The sequence below is a fragment of the Solanum tuberosum genome, unplaced genomic scaffold, assembly GCF_000226075.1.
Source record: "Solanum tuberosum cultivar DM 1-3 516 R44 unplaced genomic scaffold, SolTub_3.0 scf00060, whole genome shotgun sequence".
NCBI classification, from domain to species: domain Eukaryota; kingdom Viridiplantae; phylum Streptophyta; class Magnoliopsida; order Solanales; family Solanaceae; genus Solanum; species Solanum tuberosum.
Window position 1 is genome coordinate 541,984 of NW_006238985.1, and position 17,596 is coordinate 559,579.

The following is a 17,596-nucleotide window of genomic DNA, read 5'->3' on the forward strand; positions in this document are numbered from 1 at the left end:
CATTTCTTCTTAGATTTTCAAGCATTACAACAACCATAGTAAAATGTGGGGTAACCAAATTATCAACTTCATCAAAGCTATGGTTCTAACTCTTATATTTATTTGAAATTTGTCAACTTATTACTTGTAGAACTATGTTAACAATTCATATAATGATTGCCCGAGTAAAATAATATTTTTCAACGTTGAATTAATAAAATCTTATTTAAAACTAATAATTGAAAAAGAAATCGAATAAATCATTTATATATATAAAAAAAATATTAGGTAATACTTTGCATTTAAAAATGTAAGAAAAATAAATTTTAAATAAATGCATGTGAAGTTTATTTAGATTTTAGGCCTCTAATTAAGATTCGCTTTAGGCCTCCGATTACGTTGAGCCGCCCCTGACACTACGCTTCATAATTTATGATATTGTATTACCCTATATTGTTTTGATAAATATGATATTTGGATATATTTATAAGAGGCAAAAAAAAATCATTAGACATGCATGATAATTTTTAATTGCAAAAAAAAAAGGCCACATATCAATAATTTGAAGAACAAATTTATAATGTTACACACAAAAAATACAGGATAAAGTTATAATTAGGAAAAAAAAAGATATGTAAAGAATAAAAGCATGATTACAAATATTAAGAGAAATTAAGGAAAATAAAGTATCAATGTGATCATACTGAGGGGTCATTTTGAATAATTATTTTAAAGTGGCTTATACGTTAAAAACCATAAATTAAAAATATCCAACACAAAATAATATTTTTATAATTACTTACTAATAGACTAAATAATATGATATTCATTATGTGTCATTTTATATCTCTTAGTTTAATTATACGCAAAGTTAAAAATAAAAAAATGTTACTATCTTAAACTAAAAGTATATGAAATGTATGTACTTAGATGTCTTTCGAATCCTATTACATTGAACATGACATGGGAATCATTGAAATGAAAAAATGTATTACATATAAAGTGTAATGTTCTCTTATATATACTAAAAAAGAAATAGATTGAATAGTTGATTTTTTAGTTAGTGAAATCGAAATTCTCTTGAAAAAACACACCTTAATGAAACTACATATAAATTTTAAGGAGGCCTATGATGGTTTTGGAGTCAAAATTCATATATAAAATCAATATGGTTAAAACATATATATAACAATGTATATCATGTCTCACAATACATTATACAAATTTTGTTATGTGATATACAAAAGATATGTGAATATATAGAGAAGATGTATACATATATACAACGGAAACATACATTACGCGTCAACTCAATTTATTTGATGCATAAACTTAAAAAACCGACTAGACAATAACTCTTCAAATCAACTCCAAGTAAGCTCAAAATTCAGCATATGCTTCACCCCTATGTTCTCAACAAGATATTTGAACACCCACCTTCAAATTAGAATTAACACATTTTGTGCATTTGTTAAATTTGAGAGTATCAACATTAAGGATGGACTTTAAGTTATTTTTTTCAAATTTAATAATTTAAATATACTTTTTATGGTGTTTTGATGAATGAAGATAAATATGCAATAATTCCACATAAAAGTTGCTATAATAAGGAATGATAAAAAAAGACGGTTAGTTGGTGACTTCATATATGTAATTTAAGTGGGACACAATCTAATTTGCATATTTATTTGTGAAAATTGAGATTGAACATAGGACTACAAGCTTTCTGCATGGGGCTTTCCTATTGATTATTTAAGCAGATTACTAAATGTTTTTTTAAAATTTATTTTCATCTTGTATTCAATAATCATATTGAAGTTTAACTAAAATCAAATTTCTATAAAAAAAATTTAATTTTTTAAAATAAAACGCTCTCTAATAAAAAAAAGAAAAAAGTGTATCTCTGATTTAATAATTATTTTAATTTTTTTTTCCGTTGATGGTCAAAGTTGATGATGTTAATGTTTTACACCCTTCAAACAATATTGTTATTACTATTAATCCTCTTCAATGAATTAGGATCACATGAATAACATTTCTACTGATGGAAAGGGTGAAATCGAAATGCAAATCAAACTGCACAAATTAAATGCTAAGCTAAAATCAGTAGTTTTCTTATTCATTAGCAATCTAGTACGAAATTAATTACAAACAATATAATAACATATTAGGTGTAATTTTATTAGTGTATTTTGAAGAAACGATTATACATACAATATAATTTTATTTTATGAAAGATAAAAAGTTTGTTTCCAATATATTTTGGATTCAAGTAAAAAAACTATACTCAATTAACATGGACAATTTTTTACACCGTGAAGTTATTCTAAAAAAATTAAAATGATGAGTTTTTTTTATAAAATATAAATTAACAAGTGAAATTTACATTTTAAAAATATTGAAATCATGATTTGAAATTTTAATTATTTTATTTTAAAGAATTTTAAATTTCAAATCTTGATCCCAAATCAGTTCAAACAATTTAAAATCATAACTTCATATTTCTTTCCCCCATTTTATCATCATGATCTCATATAAACGGACCAATGATATTAAATTTAGCTCGACTTCTAGAAGATGGTGAAAAGGGCAAATAATAAATTAAAATAAATACTTCACAAATGACTTAGCCAACAAGTAGTCAGCAAAGTCCACCACCTTCACACAATAGAGCTAAAATAGCACAAAATTACGGAATAAAGAAAGTCGGTTTCTCATTGGCCACGCGGTTAAATTTCCTTGCCCGTCCACTCTCCTTGACATGCGTGCCCCCCAGTACTATATAAGCCCTACACTGAACGCTAACCAAACACAAAACCCCAATCGACGTTTTCTTCATAACTTTTATTCAATTTGCGATTCTTCGTTCATATCGAAATCTCTGTGATCTTTTTATCATGGCCGAAACAAACCCTAAGCCTCAACAACCCGAGATGGTAATTTGAATTTCAAATTAAATCTTCATTTTCGATTGGTTTCTTGTTTGTATCGGTTTTTGATTTGATGAAATTTTTGCCTTTTTTTTTTGTCTGATTTGTGTTTTTTTAATTTGATTCTGTGATGAAGGCTCAGATTGAGGAAGAAAAATTGAAGTATTTGGAATTCTTGCAAGTGGCGATGATTCATGCGGCGCTCTGTGTGGTGAAGGTGTATGGTTACGCTAAAGAGAATTCTGGTCCCTTGAAGCCTGGTGTTCAGACTGTTGAAGGCACCGTCAAGACTGTGGTTGGCCCTGTTTATGATAAATTTCATGATGTTCCCGTCGAAGTACTCAAATTTGTCGACCGCAAGGTATAATTCCTTATATGATTGCAATGGAATTTTATTTCTTAAAATGTATTTGAATTGCATTATTGTTCACTTTTTGAGATGGAAATTCTACATTTTTTGTTATTATTATATTTTATTTCACAATTGGAACATACATTTTCTGGATTGATTAGTTTCATGGTGTTGTTATCGAAGTCCTGATGTTTGTTGATGTTCTTGGGTCATGACAATAATACTGAATCCGCATTTTTGAAATAGAAACTTGAAATTGGCTAGTTTTGTACTAGTCAAATCTATTCTATGAATTTCATGGATTGCAACAAAAATTACTTGGGGTGTATTTTGGATAGGTTAGACGTTATGGACTTAATTATTCATTTTCTGGCATGTGCACTTGGAAGAGATTGAATTAGCGTATATGATTAGGATTGGATGTTAAAGGGTGATGAAGTATTGGTTGTTGGTGGTGAGCTACTGTTGTTAGACACAGCCTTAGTTAAAAAACATTCACATCTTGTTAATCCGTTGCATACAATTCCCCATCAAAGGATCTCATAATGGGAATGCTTTTCAGATTTCGCCAAATGTTGTAAAATCTAGGGCTGTTGTGGTGCAGATTGCCTTTGTTTTGGGGGCATTCAGGTGTCTAATGTATGTACATAACGGTGGTCAGTGGATCTGATAATAATCTTAGACTGATGTATAAAGTATATCACAGCTTTTCCTTATGCGAAAATAGGGGCAGGGTGTGATTGAAGAATAGAGCTAATGGCACTGCATATCTTGTAGTTAAATATCATATCAGTCTATGTCTATCCTACAGTTCGTTGAAATGCTCCAAGTTTTTATTACAAACATCGAGTCAAATTGTTGAAACCTCTTGGATCTTGGATCAGTTCTCTTACCATTTATTGGGTTGTAGCTTTGAAGTTCTGCACCATATTGACATATGTGATTGACATGAATTCTACCATTTTTGCAGGTTGATCAGTCTGTCCGTCAGATTGAGACTCGTGTTCCCCCTATGGTCAAGCAAGCTCCTGCAGCTGCTCGCTCTGTTGCAGCTGATGTCAAAAGTGCTGGTGTGATGGGAGCTGCATCAGGACTTGCTAAAACAGTGTATGCCAAGTATGAGCCCACTGCCAAGGGACTTTACACCAAGTACGAGCCAATGGCCGAGCAATATGCTGCATCAGCTTGGTTCTCTCTCAACAGGTTTCCCATTGTTCCTAAAGTCACTCAAGCCGTTGTTCCAACAGCTGCTTACTATTCCGAGAAATACAATGTGATGGTTCAGCAAACAGCAGAGAAGGGATACAGGGTTGCTTCATATCTTCCATTGGTACCTACAGAGAAGATTGCTAAGGTGTTCAGTACTCAGCCTGTGGCTTCCAGCTAAGAAGGACCTACTGGTTTACTTAATGATTCATAAGTAGTAGTTTTGTTCTATGTGAGGTTCTCCATATGATCTGGAGTGCTTTGAAACAGTTGTTATTTGTTTACTGTGTGAAGTATATCGTGTGTTTGCCTATTCGGTTTTCATTGTTGTTTGGGAATTCTCTTTTGCCCTTCGGGAGAGTCTCTGATCAACATAAGCAATATTTTTGTAAGATTTCAGTTTCTATATTAAAATTCATTCATTCAAGACTATCAAAGTGCCTTTACAAAGGGGAGACAACTTCCTACGAAGTACTTGTAAATTTGGGATTTTTTCAGAACGTAGAATGATGGGTTATTGAAGAAACCATATAGTCCTGTTACTTAATATTTTGATATTTTCATGGGCCAATCATCCTCCCAAAAAAAGCTATATTCTTTTGTTTTTTTAGGATTATGAAGAATATGTTTCTTCCAAAAGACTAAATTGTATCCATTGGGGCGATTGCTCACCAAGACGATAGTTTGTGAAGAATGTGTTTGTAGGTAAATTCGAAGATAGTCTAAATTGTAGTATCAAACGAGACGAGTACCATTTTTTTGTTGCTATATCGCAAGGGTGAAATCTCACAACTTCAATAAATAAATAAATTTTAGTTTTTGTTGCTATATGGCGAGGGTGTGAAATCTCACAACTTCAATAAATAAATAAAAGTTAGTTTTTGTTGTTATATGGCAAGGGTGTGAAATCTCACAACTCCAATAAATAAATAAAATTTAGTTGCTGAGTTCTTATGTTTTGGACCAATAGATTATAAAAAAAAAAGAGGGAGAGTTTTTATAAATAATTATAGTTTGAAGCATATTTGGATTTATATGTTTGCTCAATTTAGTTGTATTAATACGTATAATAATACACCATATTCAAGCAAAATATATTGTATCCCGTTCTATATGAGCACATATAGCAAGTGCACTTCAATTCTTCAACACACCCGAAATTGCCACACATGCAACTTACAATTTATATACCTAGGGAGCCCTTTACTCTCAATGTGGGACTTTCCGTCGCGAATACGTATTTAGTCGGACTCCGATGTGAGTATTGGATAGTGGGTGGGAACAAAAAAAAAAACATACATTTATATATGTCACTGTATTTGAGTTGAGTGTATCAAACTTATATTTTATGAGATACACACGTATCATCGCTAAAAACCACCCAACTATCCCTAAAAGCACTTGTATGTTGTTGTGTTTGAGTGTATCACACTTGTATTTTATGAGATGCACTTATATTATCACCAAAAACTACCTCAACCGAGCTGTATCCATCAGCAAAAAAAAAATGTTAGTATCACTGTGTTTAATAGTTTAATGAAATTATCCGTTTGATAAATATAGTTTCTAAGAAGTTAAGTAATTTTTTTCTTATAATAATGGTAATTAAGAGCCCATTATCGACCACAGGTTAACGGCATGAGCTATAAGCCCATTCCGATACATGGACTGGTCGGATCTCTCATGACCCGACCTGATTAAGTCACACTATCCAAATTCCCCATCCTCATTGGTTATACTTCTAGAGCACAGTTTCTTCCTTTCAAGCTTCGTTGAAAGAGACCAGAAGAATCAAAATTCATCCGTGGAGAAATCATGGCCACGTGCTTGCGGTTGCCCATGGCGTCCTCAATTCCATGTTCTTCATCTTCATCGATGACGCTGAAACACCGTAGCTTCAACATTCGCTGTGCAGCCTATAGCAATAGCAGTTCAAACATTCCGATGCCTCCTTTTAACCCTAAGGACCCATTTCTAAGTAAGCTTGCCTCTGTTGCTGCAAATAATCCAGACGCACTCTTCTCTCGGCCTCAAAATTCTGATATGCCGCCATTTTTGGACATTTACGACTCCCCTAAGCTCATGGCTACTCCTGCTCAGGTATGTAGTTGATTTTTTCATTGGCTTAAATGCTTAATAGTTAGTCTCTGTCCCAACTCCCAATTTGTTGGCAATATAGTAGAACGGTCTTCTTTGATTACATCTTTTTCAAATATTTTCCGAGTATTATTGTTAACTAAAAAAAATGTGTTAACGCAAGCCACTGTACCTTGTCTATTTGAGTGGAGAAGGGTAGATGAGTGGACCGTTATCTATTGAGTATCCAACCATACGCCGTGAACCTTTTGGGGATTTCTCCACCATCAGAAAAAAAGAAAGAAGAAAGGAAGCTGTCAATTAGAGTACTCTGCTATTTATGTATTTCATAGATATGTAATTTTTTTTAGAGAATAAGAAATCTATGTATAGATTCAGACTATTGACCCTCACATTCTCTTCTTTTCGGACAGCATTTTTTTTTATTTCTATCAATTTTTTTGTAGATTTTATTAGAGATTGTTTAGGAAAGAAGCGGCTGCAATAGGATGCTTATGTTGTTAGGAGTCTGTTCTGAACTGAATTCATTTGGTGTGATTTGAATTCATTGCGATCTTAGTTTTCGGATGATTTTGTTCTCCTCCCTTTTAATGTTACTGATTATATGTAAAGCAAATTAATAATGTATCGGAAGCTTTTTTGTTGTTTTTGTTTTAATTATATTCTGATGGGTATTGTTTGGTCTGTGTTTTTGCTATTTGGATTAGGTGGAGAGATCAGTATCATACAATGAGCACAGAGCCAGTACACCTCCACCAGACTTGCCCTCTATGTTGCTCCATGGTAGAATAGTTTATATTGGCATGCCGGTATGTCATCTTGTTCATCATCTGACATTTTCTGAGTTACCCTGTGCTTATTAGTGACTTTTGCAACGTTTTGGCATAAGTAGGTGTTTGGAAATAAAGGCTAACATTCAACTTGTTCCTTCTACCATCTTATCCTAATTCATTCTTGTGCTTTAATGCCTTGTTGTTCTTTCTCTGGTAGATTTGCTGCCCCTTCCAAGTTCCACTCTTTCTCCTCATAAATATCATGTTCTTACAAAAAATTATATAACTAAAGTCCCTACAGATACTTGATCTTTCTCCACACTTTTTGCCTTTGACAACTTTGGATGCATCCATCTTTGTTCTGTTTGCTAGCAGTCAGCATAAAAAGCCAAATAAGAAATGTGTTGATGAGAAAGGGCACTTCTTGGTTGGTATCCTTGTATTGAATGGTGAATGTAATGTTATTTTGTGTCGAGAAGATTCCTCAAGATCGATGGAAGGAGAGAATTGGCTGGTGCACGCGATGTTGTTGAAGCTGGTAAAATCAGGATGATCTATGGTCTACGTACTCGGATATGAAATTGCGCATGAAATTTTCAATTTATTTGAAATGAAATTTATATATTTGTAAACTATGTAAAAAGTACTAATAAGTCATAATAATTGATAATTCTAAATGTTTAAAAGATCTATGAAAAATTTATGGTCAAAGTTAGACTTGTTTGAATCTCAAAATTCGAAAAGTGCCACATAAGATGGGACGGAGGGAGTACCACGTTTGGTAGCTAGTTAAAGAGGTAGATTATTCATGAATAAAATTAATATTGTGTTTGATTTTGTTTTTAAAAGCATGCATAACTACTACATGTATAAGTTATGTATTATTTTATGCATGATAGAAGGTTGAATAACTAATACATTTATTACTAATAGTCTAATACATAAATAACTAATACGTAGATTCCCTCACAACTGATCCCTACATTACTAATACCTACATAACTCTTTAGTAAATTAGACACTTCTTTGAGATGCTTGTATTGGACATTGTCATCCCAATATGTATAACGTAGCTGTTAGATCTTCAAAGAAACTACTTTGTTTCTCCAGCGCAACCTTTCTGCTTTAGTTGGGGTCTCTTGTATGTGCTGTTCCATTTTATTAACAAGGTTCTCATGCCCTATCTGAAGGCGCGTTTCCAAGAGAAAAGAAAAATGTGAGACACGTCTGCTACTTTAGAATACTTAGTTTTGTCCCATTCAACTATCCTATTTTCCGTGTTGGATTATTGCAAGATTGTGTTTATTTTTCTTAAATGGAAACATAGTTTTGCATTCCGTGACAACAACAACTACAAGTCTACAACAAACATAAACACAGTGTAATCCCACGAGTGGGTCTGGGAAGGGTAGTGTGTATACATACCTTCCCTCTTACTTGTAAAGGTAGGGAAGGGTGTTCCTATGGCTTATAAAAAACACAAGGCCCAAGGAAAAGGTTACAAGACCTTGTAATTATACTACTAAAATTAAATTTATTAATAGTTAATTTCATCTTACTTTGAGGATAATGCTAACGTTCCCAGTTGATATATGTACTATATTTGTCATCATAGGTTCATTGCTGTAAGTTTTGGTGACAGGGATGCTCATGGTTATCTGGTTTACATCAGAAACTATATTGTAAAAGAAACATAAACCATGTAAAAGATGATTTATTGTTAATTACTCAAGGCAACATGCCCAGATGTTTTTGATCATACCATGTCAATCTATGTGTCTTTATTTGTTTACTTGATTTAGAGGTACAAATGACCATCTTAATTTTGGCGTGCAAAAATTTTGTAGTAGGCTTAACTAGCTAAGGTTTAAGTGTGTTTTACAGCAGGTAAACTGTCTAAAACGGAGAAGTTTTTTTACATGACTTCATATTAATTTAATCTGCAAAGAGCTGAACACTCTGATACCTACTTGTTTCATTATTTGGACTTTTGGAGTTTCCATCTGATGTACTACTTTTAGTTTTGCCCAAGTTTGGGCCATTTGGGATATGTTATATGGTTCTTTGGCAATTGAATTTTGCACACATGAATATTGTAAATATGTTGACACCCTGAATTTCTAGTCTGGTTTGCAACAACTTGTGCGTTGCTACTTATATTTGCAGTTCAGTTAACTTCCCTTTACTCTTCATCTCTTCATTAGCACAAAATAATCACGATTTTTCTTTTCAGTTGGTGTCAGCAGTCACAGAGCTTGTGATTGCAGAGTTGATGTACCTACAGTATATGGATCCTAAAGCGCCGATTTATCTATACATAAATTCTACTGGGACTACCCGTGATGATGGTGAAACGGTGAGTTTTCATATAGGGGCATGCTCAGTGCCTCTCTCCTGTAGTCCTCATAGAGTATTATAGGAATCTCATTGTTTATGCTTACACGTGGTTGCTGAGTTACCTTTACCCTGCATTTTCTCATATTTTGCCCTCATTAATTACCTAAAACCACTCCCACCTGCCCCTTCCTAATTGATGTGTACTGTGTAGTGTGACTTCTTGGACCTCATTAATGCTTTGTACGTTCTTCTTAATAAAAAAATATAGATACTTGAATTATTATTTATTACTCCCTCTATCCCATATAATTTTTCCACATTCTAAAAGTATTTGTTCCAAATTACTTGTCGATTATTAAAATCAAGATATAATTTTATTTTTTTCTCATTTTCCCCTTAAAATTAGTTCTTTTTGAAAGTAATAAGATTGTAAAGTTCCTCCATTGTTAATCTTGATATTAATGGATAAGGCACATAAATAAAGTGTATTAATAAGAGTTAAAGCGTAAACTAGTAAAATACTTCTTTTATTTATGATTTCTTAGGAGGCCTGTAAAGAGAAAAGTGGACAAGTAACATGAGACAGGGGGAGTATTATTGGGTTAATTTGTGCAAGACTATAAAGTTTAAACTAAGACTATAAATTAATGTAAATTTAAAGTTATGGAAAAGCTTATTATGTTATTTAGATGGTTCTAGATGATGAAAATATGGGTCTTTGTTAATACGTATGAAAACAAAATACATTATTAAATTTCAAATGAACTTGTGGGTGTTTGGTGTTGGGGTCGATGTTATGCTCAAATTATCCGATCTTGGGATATTTTATCAATGTAGGTTGGTATGGAAGCAGAAGGTTTTGCAATTTATGATTCCATGATGCAACTTCAAAACGAGGTAAGCTCTCACCAACTAAAATAGTTCTTGCTAGAAAGTGTTCCATTTTAATCTTAGCATGGTAATGTAAGATTTTTCCTTATCTAGGTCTTCTTTTTTTTTTAAGTCAAATTTACTGGATAAGAACAAGACAACATTGGCCTTTTGATTTGTGATTTTGTTAAAAGATAAGTTAGTTTTCTTTTCTTTTCCGTGTGATTGTATTGAATCTGCATGAGAGTTTTGGCTTTGTTCAAAGTTGGTTGCATTCTTTGTGTCAAACTTAATTGGGACAATCTATAGTTAGTTGTTTTCCTTAATCTCTAGGCATTCAGAGCAAGTACATTGAAATTTAAGCTTCATGTTTACCTCTGAAAGCATATATCAGCCTTTTCCATTTATGATTTTGTTAGGATTCTCAGGTTGTTAATTACCCGTGCAGATACACACTGTAGCAGTTGGTGCTGCCATAGGTCAGGCATGTCTATTGCTTGCAGCTGGTACTAAGGGCAAAAGGTTTATGATGCCACATGCCAAAGGTGTCAAGTTTTCTCGTTCTTAGTTGCAATTTTGACAGCGTGGATTTTCTTTCATTTTCAATTTTTTCTTTTTGATGATTCATGTTGTTTGGGTGATGTTCTATTTCAGCCATGATTCAACAGCCCCGTGCACCATCATCTGGATTAATGCAGGCCAGCGATGTTTATATCCGAGCAAAGGAGGTTAGTGTGATGTCTTCTTCAGTTATCTTCCATTTAATCTACAAAACAGATGTGTCTTCATGGTAGTAACTAGTAGAGCTTTAGGTTATGATGGTTGTTGATGAAATCTTTGATCAATGCTTTTGTTTTTACTTACTGTTTAGATTCTGATCGGCCTTCTATTTAACGGAACTATGGAATCTTCTTTGTGGGATTTTTTGTTTTCATTCTGAAAAAAGGTATCATTGTGGGACCCCTCCTTGCCATCACATTCTGTAAGGTTAAATGACTATGACGTCATAAAAAAATGAAGAATTGTTGCCAGTTTCACCATCAAATAAACATTTTTGTTTACCTAAAAGATCTTATGAAAAATATGAGGTTTTGCTTTTTTGACACTAGTAACATTTGTATTTCAGTCAGTACTTAGGTAGTACTGAAAAACCATATTTACAAAAAAGAAGAAAAGATTAGTCTTTCCAATGCTAAACTAGGAACTAGATGGACCCTAAAACATCTATGCTTGACTTAGTCTCATTGGAGTAGACATTTGTACACCAAAAACAGAACAACAAAATACATTTAAGCTCGACTTCCTGCAGGTTGTTGTCCCTATTTTCAAAACATCTATCATTTCTCTCTCTCCATATAGTCCACCATATACAAGCAGGGATCATCCTCCATCTTTCTCTGTGTGTAGCCCCAACTCCAGCCTCCTCCCAACTGAAAAGAGTCTCATCAATCTTACTAGGCATACTCCAGGAAATGCCTCTGAGATTAAGGAAAATCTGCCACAGTTGGTCAGTGAAATTGCAGTGTAGAAAGAGGTGTTTTACTGTCTCTGTATCCTTACCACATAAGGAGCATCTGTTGCATAGAGATATACCTCTCTTGGCCACAGTGTCCAATGTCAGAACTGCTTCATTGGCTAGCAGCCAGGTGAAGCATGCCACTTATTATGGCACTTTGACTCTCCAGATTTGCTTCCAGGCCATTTGAGGTTTTGTTTGACTGGGTTAGCTCAATCCTTGACCAATTGGTCTACCTGCTGATTCCATTGGATAAGGTTACCTTATGTTTAAAAAATTGTTTCGGCTTTGTTTCTTTTCCTCAAGTTTTAATTAAAAATTCTCATGAACATTATAGAAATGAGGGTCTTTTAGTAAATATATCTTAGTTGACACCTTTAAGTTTTGAGGAGGCGAGGTCTGTTTAGTTTCCTAGGCCAGATTGGAGGTGTGACTGTGAGTAATTGGACCAAAGATTTAACGTCATTGTGCCAATTTAATTTTTTCAAGTTGATAAAAGTTCTTACATCAAGAACTTCAAATTCCTTTGTATTGATCAGTAGCTATACATTTCTAGTCAATGGGTACTGAAAGAGAGTTCATGATATCAATAGATATTGAAACTTTCGTGGTCTTAACATGTTGCCCTATTGTTTGTTGAGTAAGGCTTTGACTGTTATAAAGTGTTCCGTTATCTTAGCATTTATATATGGTGTTTTTTCTTGCATGCTGATTCCGAGTTAAAGGGAGGCAGGGGAGTTCAATTTAATCCCCTTCGCCGAAAAATTGTACCGCAAAAAAAAGGGCAGAAACAATTTTTTTTGGTTATATATGAATTGTTGAGTCCCTTTAATTAGAAGGGAAGGTTGAAATATAGTGGCAGAGAGAGTTACTTTTAATCATCGGTCAAATCCTAAGTGTGGCTCTCTAGTTTTTTTCTAATTCCTTTAATGAATTTCTGGCTCCACCACTTCTTGCATGTGTATATCTTTTGTTGATGTGTGTGCACACACACTTACGAATACATGTAAAGTTTGTGACTTGCGTGTTCTAAACATAAAGAACATACAATTGATTGTTAAGTGTGTAACCTTAAAATTGTTACAAAGTAAACTACATGCTAGTTAGTTAAGGGTATTTTAGTCAATTATGGCTTATTCAGAACTCCATATCATGTTCAGTGTACCCAAAGGATGGTGAGTACTTTCTCAAAATAAATCCATCTAAAACTGAACTACCTCTGGATGAGGTCATTGCAAGCTGTCTTACTAAGGCATCAGCTCTTCCTTTGTGAACCTGAATATATTCGATTGGGATCGATCAGCTGATTATTCTCTTTTGCAGGTAATCGTTAACAGAGACACACTTGTCAAGCTTTTGGCTAAACATACTGAAAATGTAAGTAGTGAACATTTCTTGCGTGTTGTCCATTTGTAAATCAAACAGAAGGTATAATGACATTTGCTGTTGTATCTTACCAGTCGGAAGAGACTGTTTCCAATGTTATGAGAAGACCATATTACATGGATTCTATCAAAGCTAGAGAATTTGGCGTTATTGATAAGGTAAACAACTTTCATTATTATGCCAACTGTGTCATGTCTTAAATGTCTTCTGAAGTTGCTGGAGGTGCTAAAGGTTTATCAGGTGGCTTTTCTGACTAACACCAATTCTTGGGTTTCAGATTCTTTGGCGTGGCCAGGAGCAGGAGCAGATTATGGCAAGTGTTGATGCACCAGAGGTGTGGGACAATAAGGCAGGCATCAAAGTTGCTGATGCTATTTAGGTCCTTTCAATATATAATCTGATGGTATTCTCTTCTTCCCCTATTTGTCTTTTCAGTAGGTAAATGTGGGTTAGTATAGCACACAAAACAAAACTAAAATTAGGTTTATATATAAACTAAGATCTGCGGGCAGTGCTTTCTCACGATGTTTGGGCCCTTATGTTATTGCTATCTACAATCCAGATGTCCAGTCTTGGATGTGCACTCAGTGTTAACTGTTCAGAGTCCTACCTTGGTTGAGGGTATGATTTATAGTCTCTTTGTGGTTTTAGGCAATTTTCACCTCTTGATTTAGATTTTGGATTGAGTTAATCCATGATCGATTTTGCTTCACGTAGCATCAGAGCCTCTATGATCTCAGTAAAAACTTAAGCAATTCGGTGAGCAGGTGCCTGGCCGAAATTTCGTCTTTTCTTTCTTCTTTTGGACTTTTTGGAATTTAGCACTGCCTCTTTTTGGCAGTGGACCTTACTCTCTTAGCTACTGGCACCGTTTATCTCTTCAATGGATGTTTTACTACTTATCTTTTCCCACATGGTATAAGAGCCTCTACAACCTAAGTAGACTCTTAAGAAATTTTGCCTGCCAACAGAGCCTGGCCTTATGCAGCATACCAGGCTGTGATTTTCTTTTCTTTTCTTCTTTTTGGTGTTCGGCACTGTTTCTTCTTGGTTACCTTCCTCCCTCTGCTATTAAGTATTAGCACCTGCTCATCTTTCCAACGACTGTATAGCCATTGTCTCTCTGTACAGAGACGGGCGTTGTTCATCTGCATGACAACCAATGCTACTAATAGCTACTGCAGCTGGCACCCTCCTCTTAACTTTGTATTTTCTTGTCACTGTTTCACCAATTCAAATTATGTTAGCGTAGAAATTTCACAAACCATACCTCTTTCTAGTGACTGATTTTTTTTCTGATTTCCATGTTATTACAAGAATCACTTCCTATTTGTGCAAATTGCAAATGACTGAAGACTCCATTAGAGGAAGAATTCTATCTTGTCTTTCCCTTTTGATGATTGTGCATTATCCTAATGAATTTTGGTGGCAATCTGTTAGGTTTTCAAACAAACAAACTCAAGTTGTTTTCTCTACTTTGAGTTTGAAAGTGTGTTGAATTTCATGACAAATATTATGTGTGTTTAGATATAATGAATTTAAATAAACAACATATGATAAATATTCGGCGAAATGGTCTGGTGAACCCTTGTACTTGTATCAATTTGTATTCTGAACTTTTTTACTTACCCCTTTGTCATCTAGACCCTTAAACACAATTAAAATAAAACTTTTAAGCCCCTCCAACCATGTGTGTAGCTCACTCTCCTTTATATAATTGACATGTCATATCCACATCAGATATATTAATGCCATATCATAATTATTTCATTTTTTTATTTTTTTTAATACCACTAAGTAGATCTAAGTGGATATATTTTATTAAAATAAAAGGTTCAACATACAAAAAATAAAGAAACCAAAACCAAAAAAATAAATAAATAAATTACAGTGAATAGATTGAAGTGATCCTCCAATTTGCTTCAATTAGGAAAGTTCTTGACAGCAATCTTCAGCTCAAAACAACGCTGGAGATGTCTATCTTCAAAGGATTTCTTAACTGAGCTCTCCATTGTGGAATCACTTCTTCGCATCACAAAGCTCTCACCGATGCCGTGTATCCATAACCATGGAGAAGATCTAAGACGAGTCAGCTTTTCCATCCAAGTAAAGTTGCAATCTTCAATTTTCCCTATTTCTGTATGGGGTAGGTTAGATCTTTACGAATCCCACGAGTTCTGTTGATAAACCCCCAAATTGTTGAGATAAACCCTCAAATTGTTGATAAATCATTATTCATCTTGTATGAACAGTTGGGGATTTCTTTGATTGTTGTGGGTCTGCCTTATGTCTTCTGTTATTCTTGTGCTTGATGACTTGTGCTCGTATTTCTGTGATATGTTTGGCATTTTTTAAAGTGAAATTTCATACATTCAATTCTCCCTATTTTCACTGTTTCACGACCATCGCCCGGAGAAAGCCATCGTCGCCGTCGTCGTCATTTTTGCCGGCGAAATCACATATACTTTCTTCCTCACCCATCTTCATCTCCGCCGCACACCATCACTATTTTTCTTTTCCTCCTCCAACCTCCACAAAAACAACAACCTAAGCCACTGCGATTCAGTGGTGGCGTGCACCACCAGCGTCGCCTCTCTCTCTCACGCCACTGCGATTCAGTGGTCTCCGGCGAGCGTTGGTCCGCTTTCTCGTGAATAAGTCGCCAAGATCTGCTAAAGGTGTTAGTAAATTGTGGAGAAAAAAAAAGTTTGGTCAGGCTTGAAAATGGCCAAAAAGAAGGGGTTAGTGGGGAAGAAGAAATGACTTTTTAATTAATTGTTTTTTTTTTTAAATATCTTTTTTATAATTTTAATTTTTTTTTTAACCTAAAAAAGCTATTCACTCGCCTTAAGGTGCGTGAAGTCACACACTTTCGCCAACTTAGCCATCTTAAAGACACATAAGCTTGGTCAATGGTCAGAGGGTTTTGTTAAATTGTGTTTTATTGAGTTTAAGGGTCCAGATGACAAAAGGCTAAGTAGAAGGGTTCAGAATACAAACTGATACAAGTATAAAGGTCCACCAGACCATTTCGCCTAAATATTCTATGTTTAAGTATCAACTAATTACATGCCATATTAGAAATAAAGATTATGACATTCTATGTTGTTCGTTGCCCCAAATTCCTATATATGGAGCTTCAGTTGCACATTGTTAATAGAACAATTCAAATACACATTTTTTTTTTCTGTTGCTTTCTTTACAATCCGATATTGACATTCGTAAAGGTGATTTGTTTCCTTCTGCCTAAGCCTTGTTGAGTAAAGTCATCCGGTGCCTGTGCTTGTGGAATGGTCGAGGTGTGCACAACTAGACAGCACACCATTTAAAAATGGTTAACAAGAATGTTATTTTCCATTCTGTTTTACTTTTCTCATGAGGGTTCATTGAATCCTTTAGTTTTTCGCTTTTCTAGTGTTAAATGAGTCAAGTTTATACGGTTTCTTGGTTTGTCAGGTATCATACAACACTGTGTTCAGTAGTGAATATATTTTGGAGAAGCAGCTATCTTGTCAAGTTGTTTTAGACTTCATGATCTATGCTAAGCTCTTTTAGCTATTCATTGACAGGGAATATTGATGGAAGCATTTCAACCGTCAAGGGGACTGAAACTCCGGTTCATTTCACAAGTAAAGAGTGTTACCAAATGAGAGAAAATTCTGGTTTGAGCAAGTCTTGAAATGTACACACACTCGCTGTAGCTCTCCAGGATTATACAAGTATCATGATGAGATGCTTACTACATAGTAACCAAGAATAGGATTTTTGCTTTGGATTAAAAGCATTGTACACAAATTGTTGCTGGTTTCTGAATTTGTGAGTGAGTCACACAATTATCAGCTCATGGGCAAATCTTTTTTTCTCTCTAGATTATGAATTTATCCACGTTTCTATTTCCTATCTTTCCTTGAATTGTTGGAAAAAGTCTCTTTGTGGCGATAACTTGAGTCATCAACCAGTCGGACTTAACAAATGCACTGCTATTAAATTCAAGGTATGCTCTAAATTTTGGAGAATTACACTTTGTTTGGATGGTTGTTAGGTATTGTTTCATAACGTATTGTATGATATTGTATTTTTATGACTAAAGTAGGGTACGAGGTAGAACTACTGTGAAAATGATGGGTAAAGGATAAAATAAGATTATTAA

General features: G+C 34.2%; 2 protein-coding genes across 3 annotated transcripts; both read left to right on the forward strand.

Moving 5' to 3' along the window:
- The first annotated feature begins 2,694 nt into the window (after positions 1-2,694).
- On the forward strand, positions 2,695-4,894 carry LOC102605278 (stress-related protein). Its single transcript, XM_006344606.2, has 3 exons — positions 2,695-2,915; positions 3,046-3,270; positions 4,232-4,894. The coding sequence occupies exons 1-3, from the start codon at positions 2,877-2,879 to the stop codon at positions 4,646-4,648; spliced, it is 681 nt and encodes a 226-aa protein (XP_006344668.1). The 5' UTR covers positions 2,695-2,876; the 3' UTR covers positions 4,649-4,894.
- A 1,296-nt stretch (positions 4,895-6,190) lies between these two features.
- On the forward strand, positions 6,191-17,385 carry LOC102605608 (ATP-dependent Clp protease proteolytic subunit-related protein 3, chloroplastic). Of its 2 annotated transcripts, none has more exons than XM_015307520.1 (10): positions 6,191-6,567; positions 7,272-7,373; positions 9,571-9,693; positions 10,512-10,571; positions 10,993-11,089; positions 11,199-11,272; positions 13,384-13,437; positions 13,521-13,604; positions 13,724-13,849; positions 17,002-17,385. In XM_015307520.1, the coding sequence occupies exons 1-9, from the start codon at positions 6,283-6,285 to the stop codon at positions 13,823-13,825; spliced, it is 981 nt and encodes a 326-aa protein (XP_015163006.1). In that variant the 5' UTR covers positions 6,191-6,282; the 3' UTR covers positions 13,826-13,849; positions 17,002-17,385. The 2 variants fall into 2 exon arrangements, with proteins under 2 accessions (XP_015163006.1, XP_006344669.1); XM_006344607.2 differs by having other exon boundaries at positions 17,016-17,385.
- Positions 17,386-17,596: the final 211 nt, after the last annotated feature.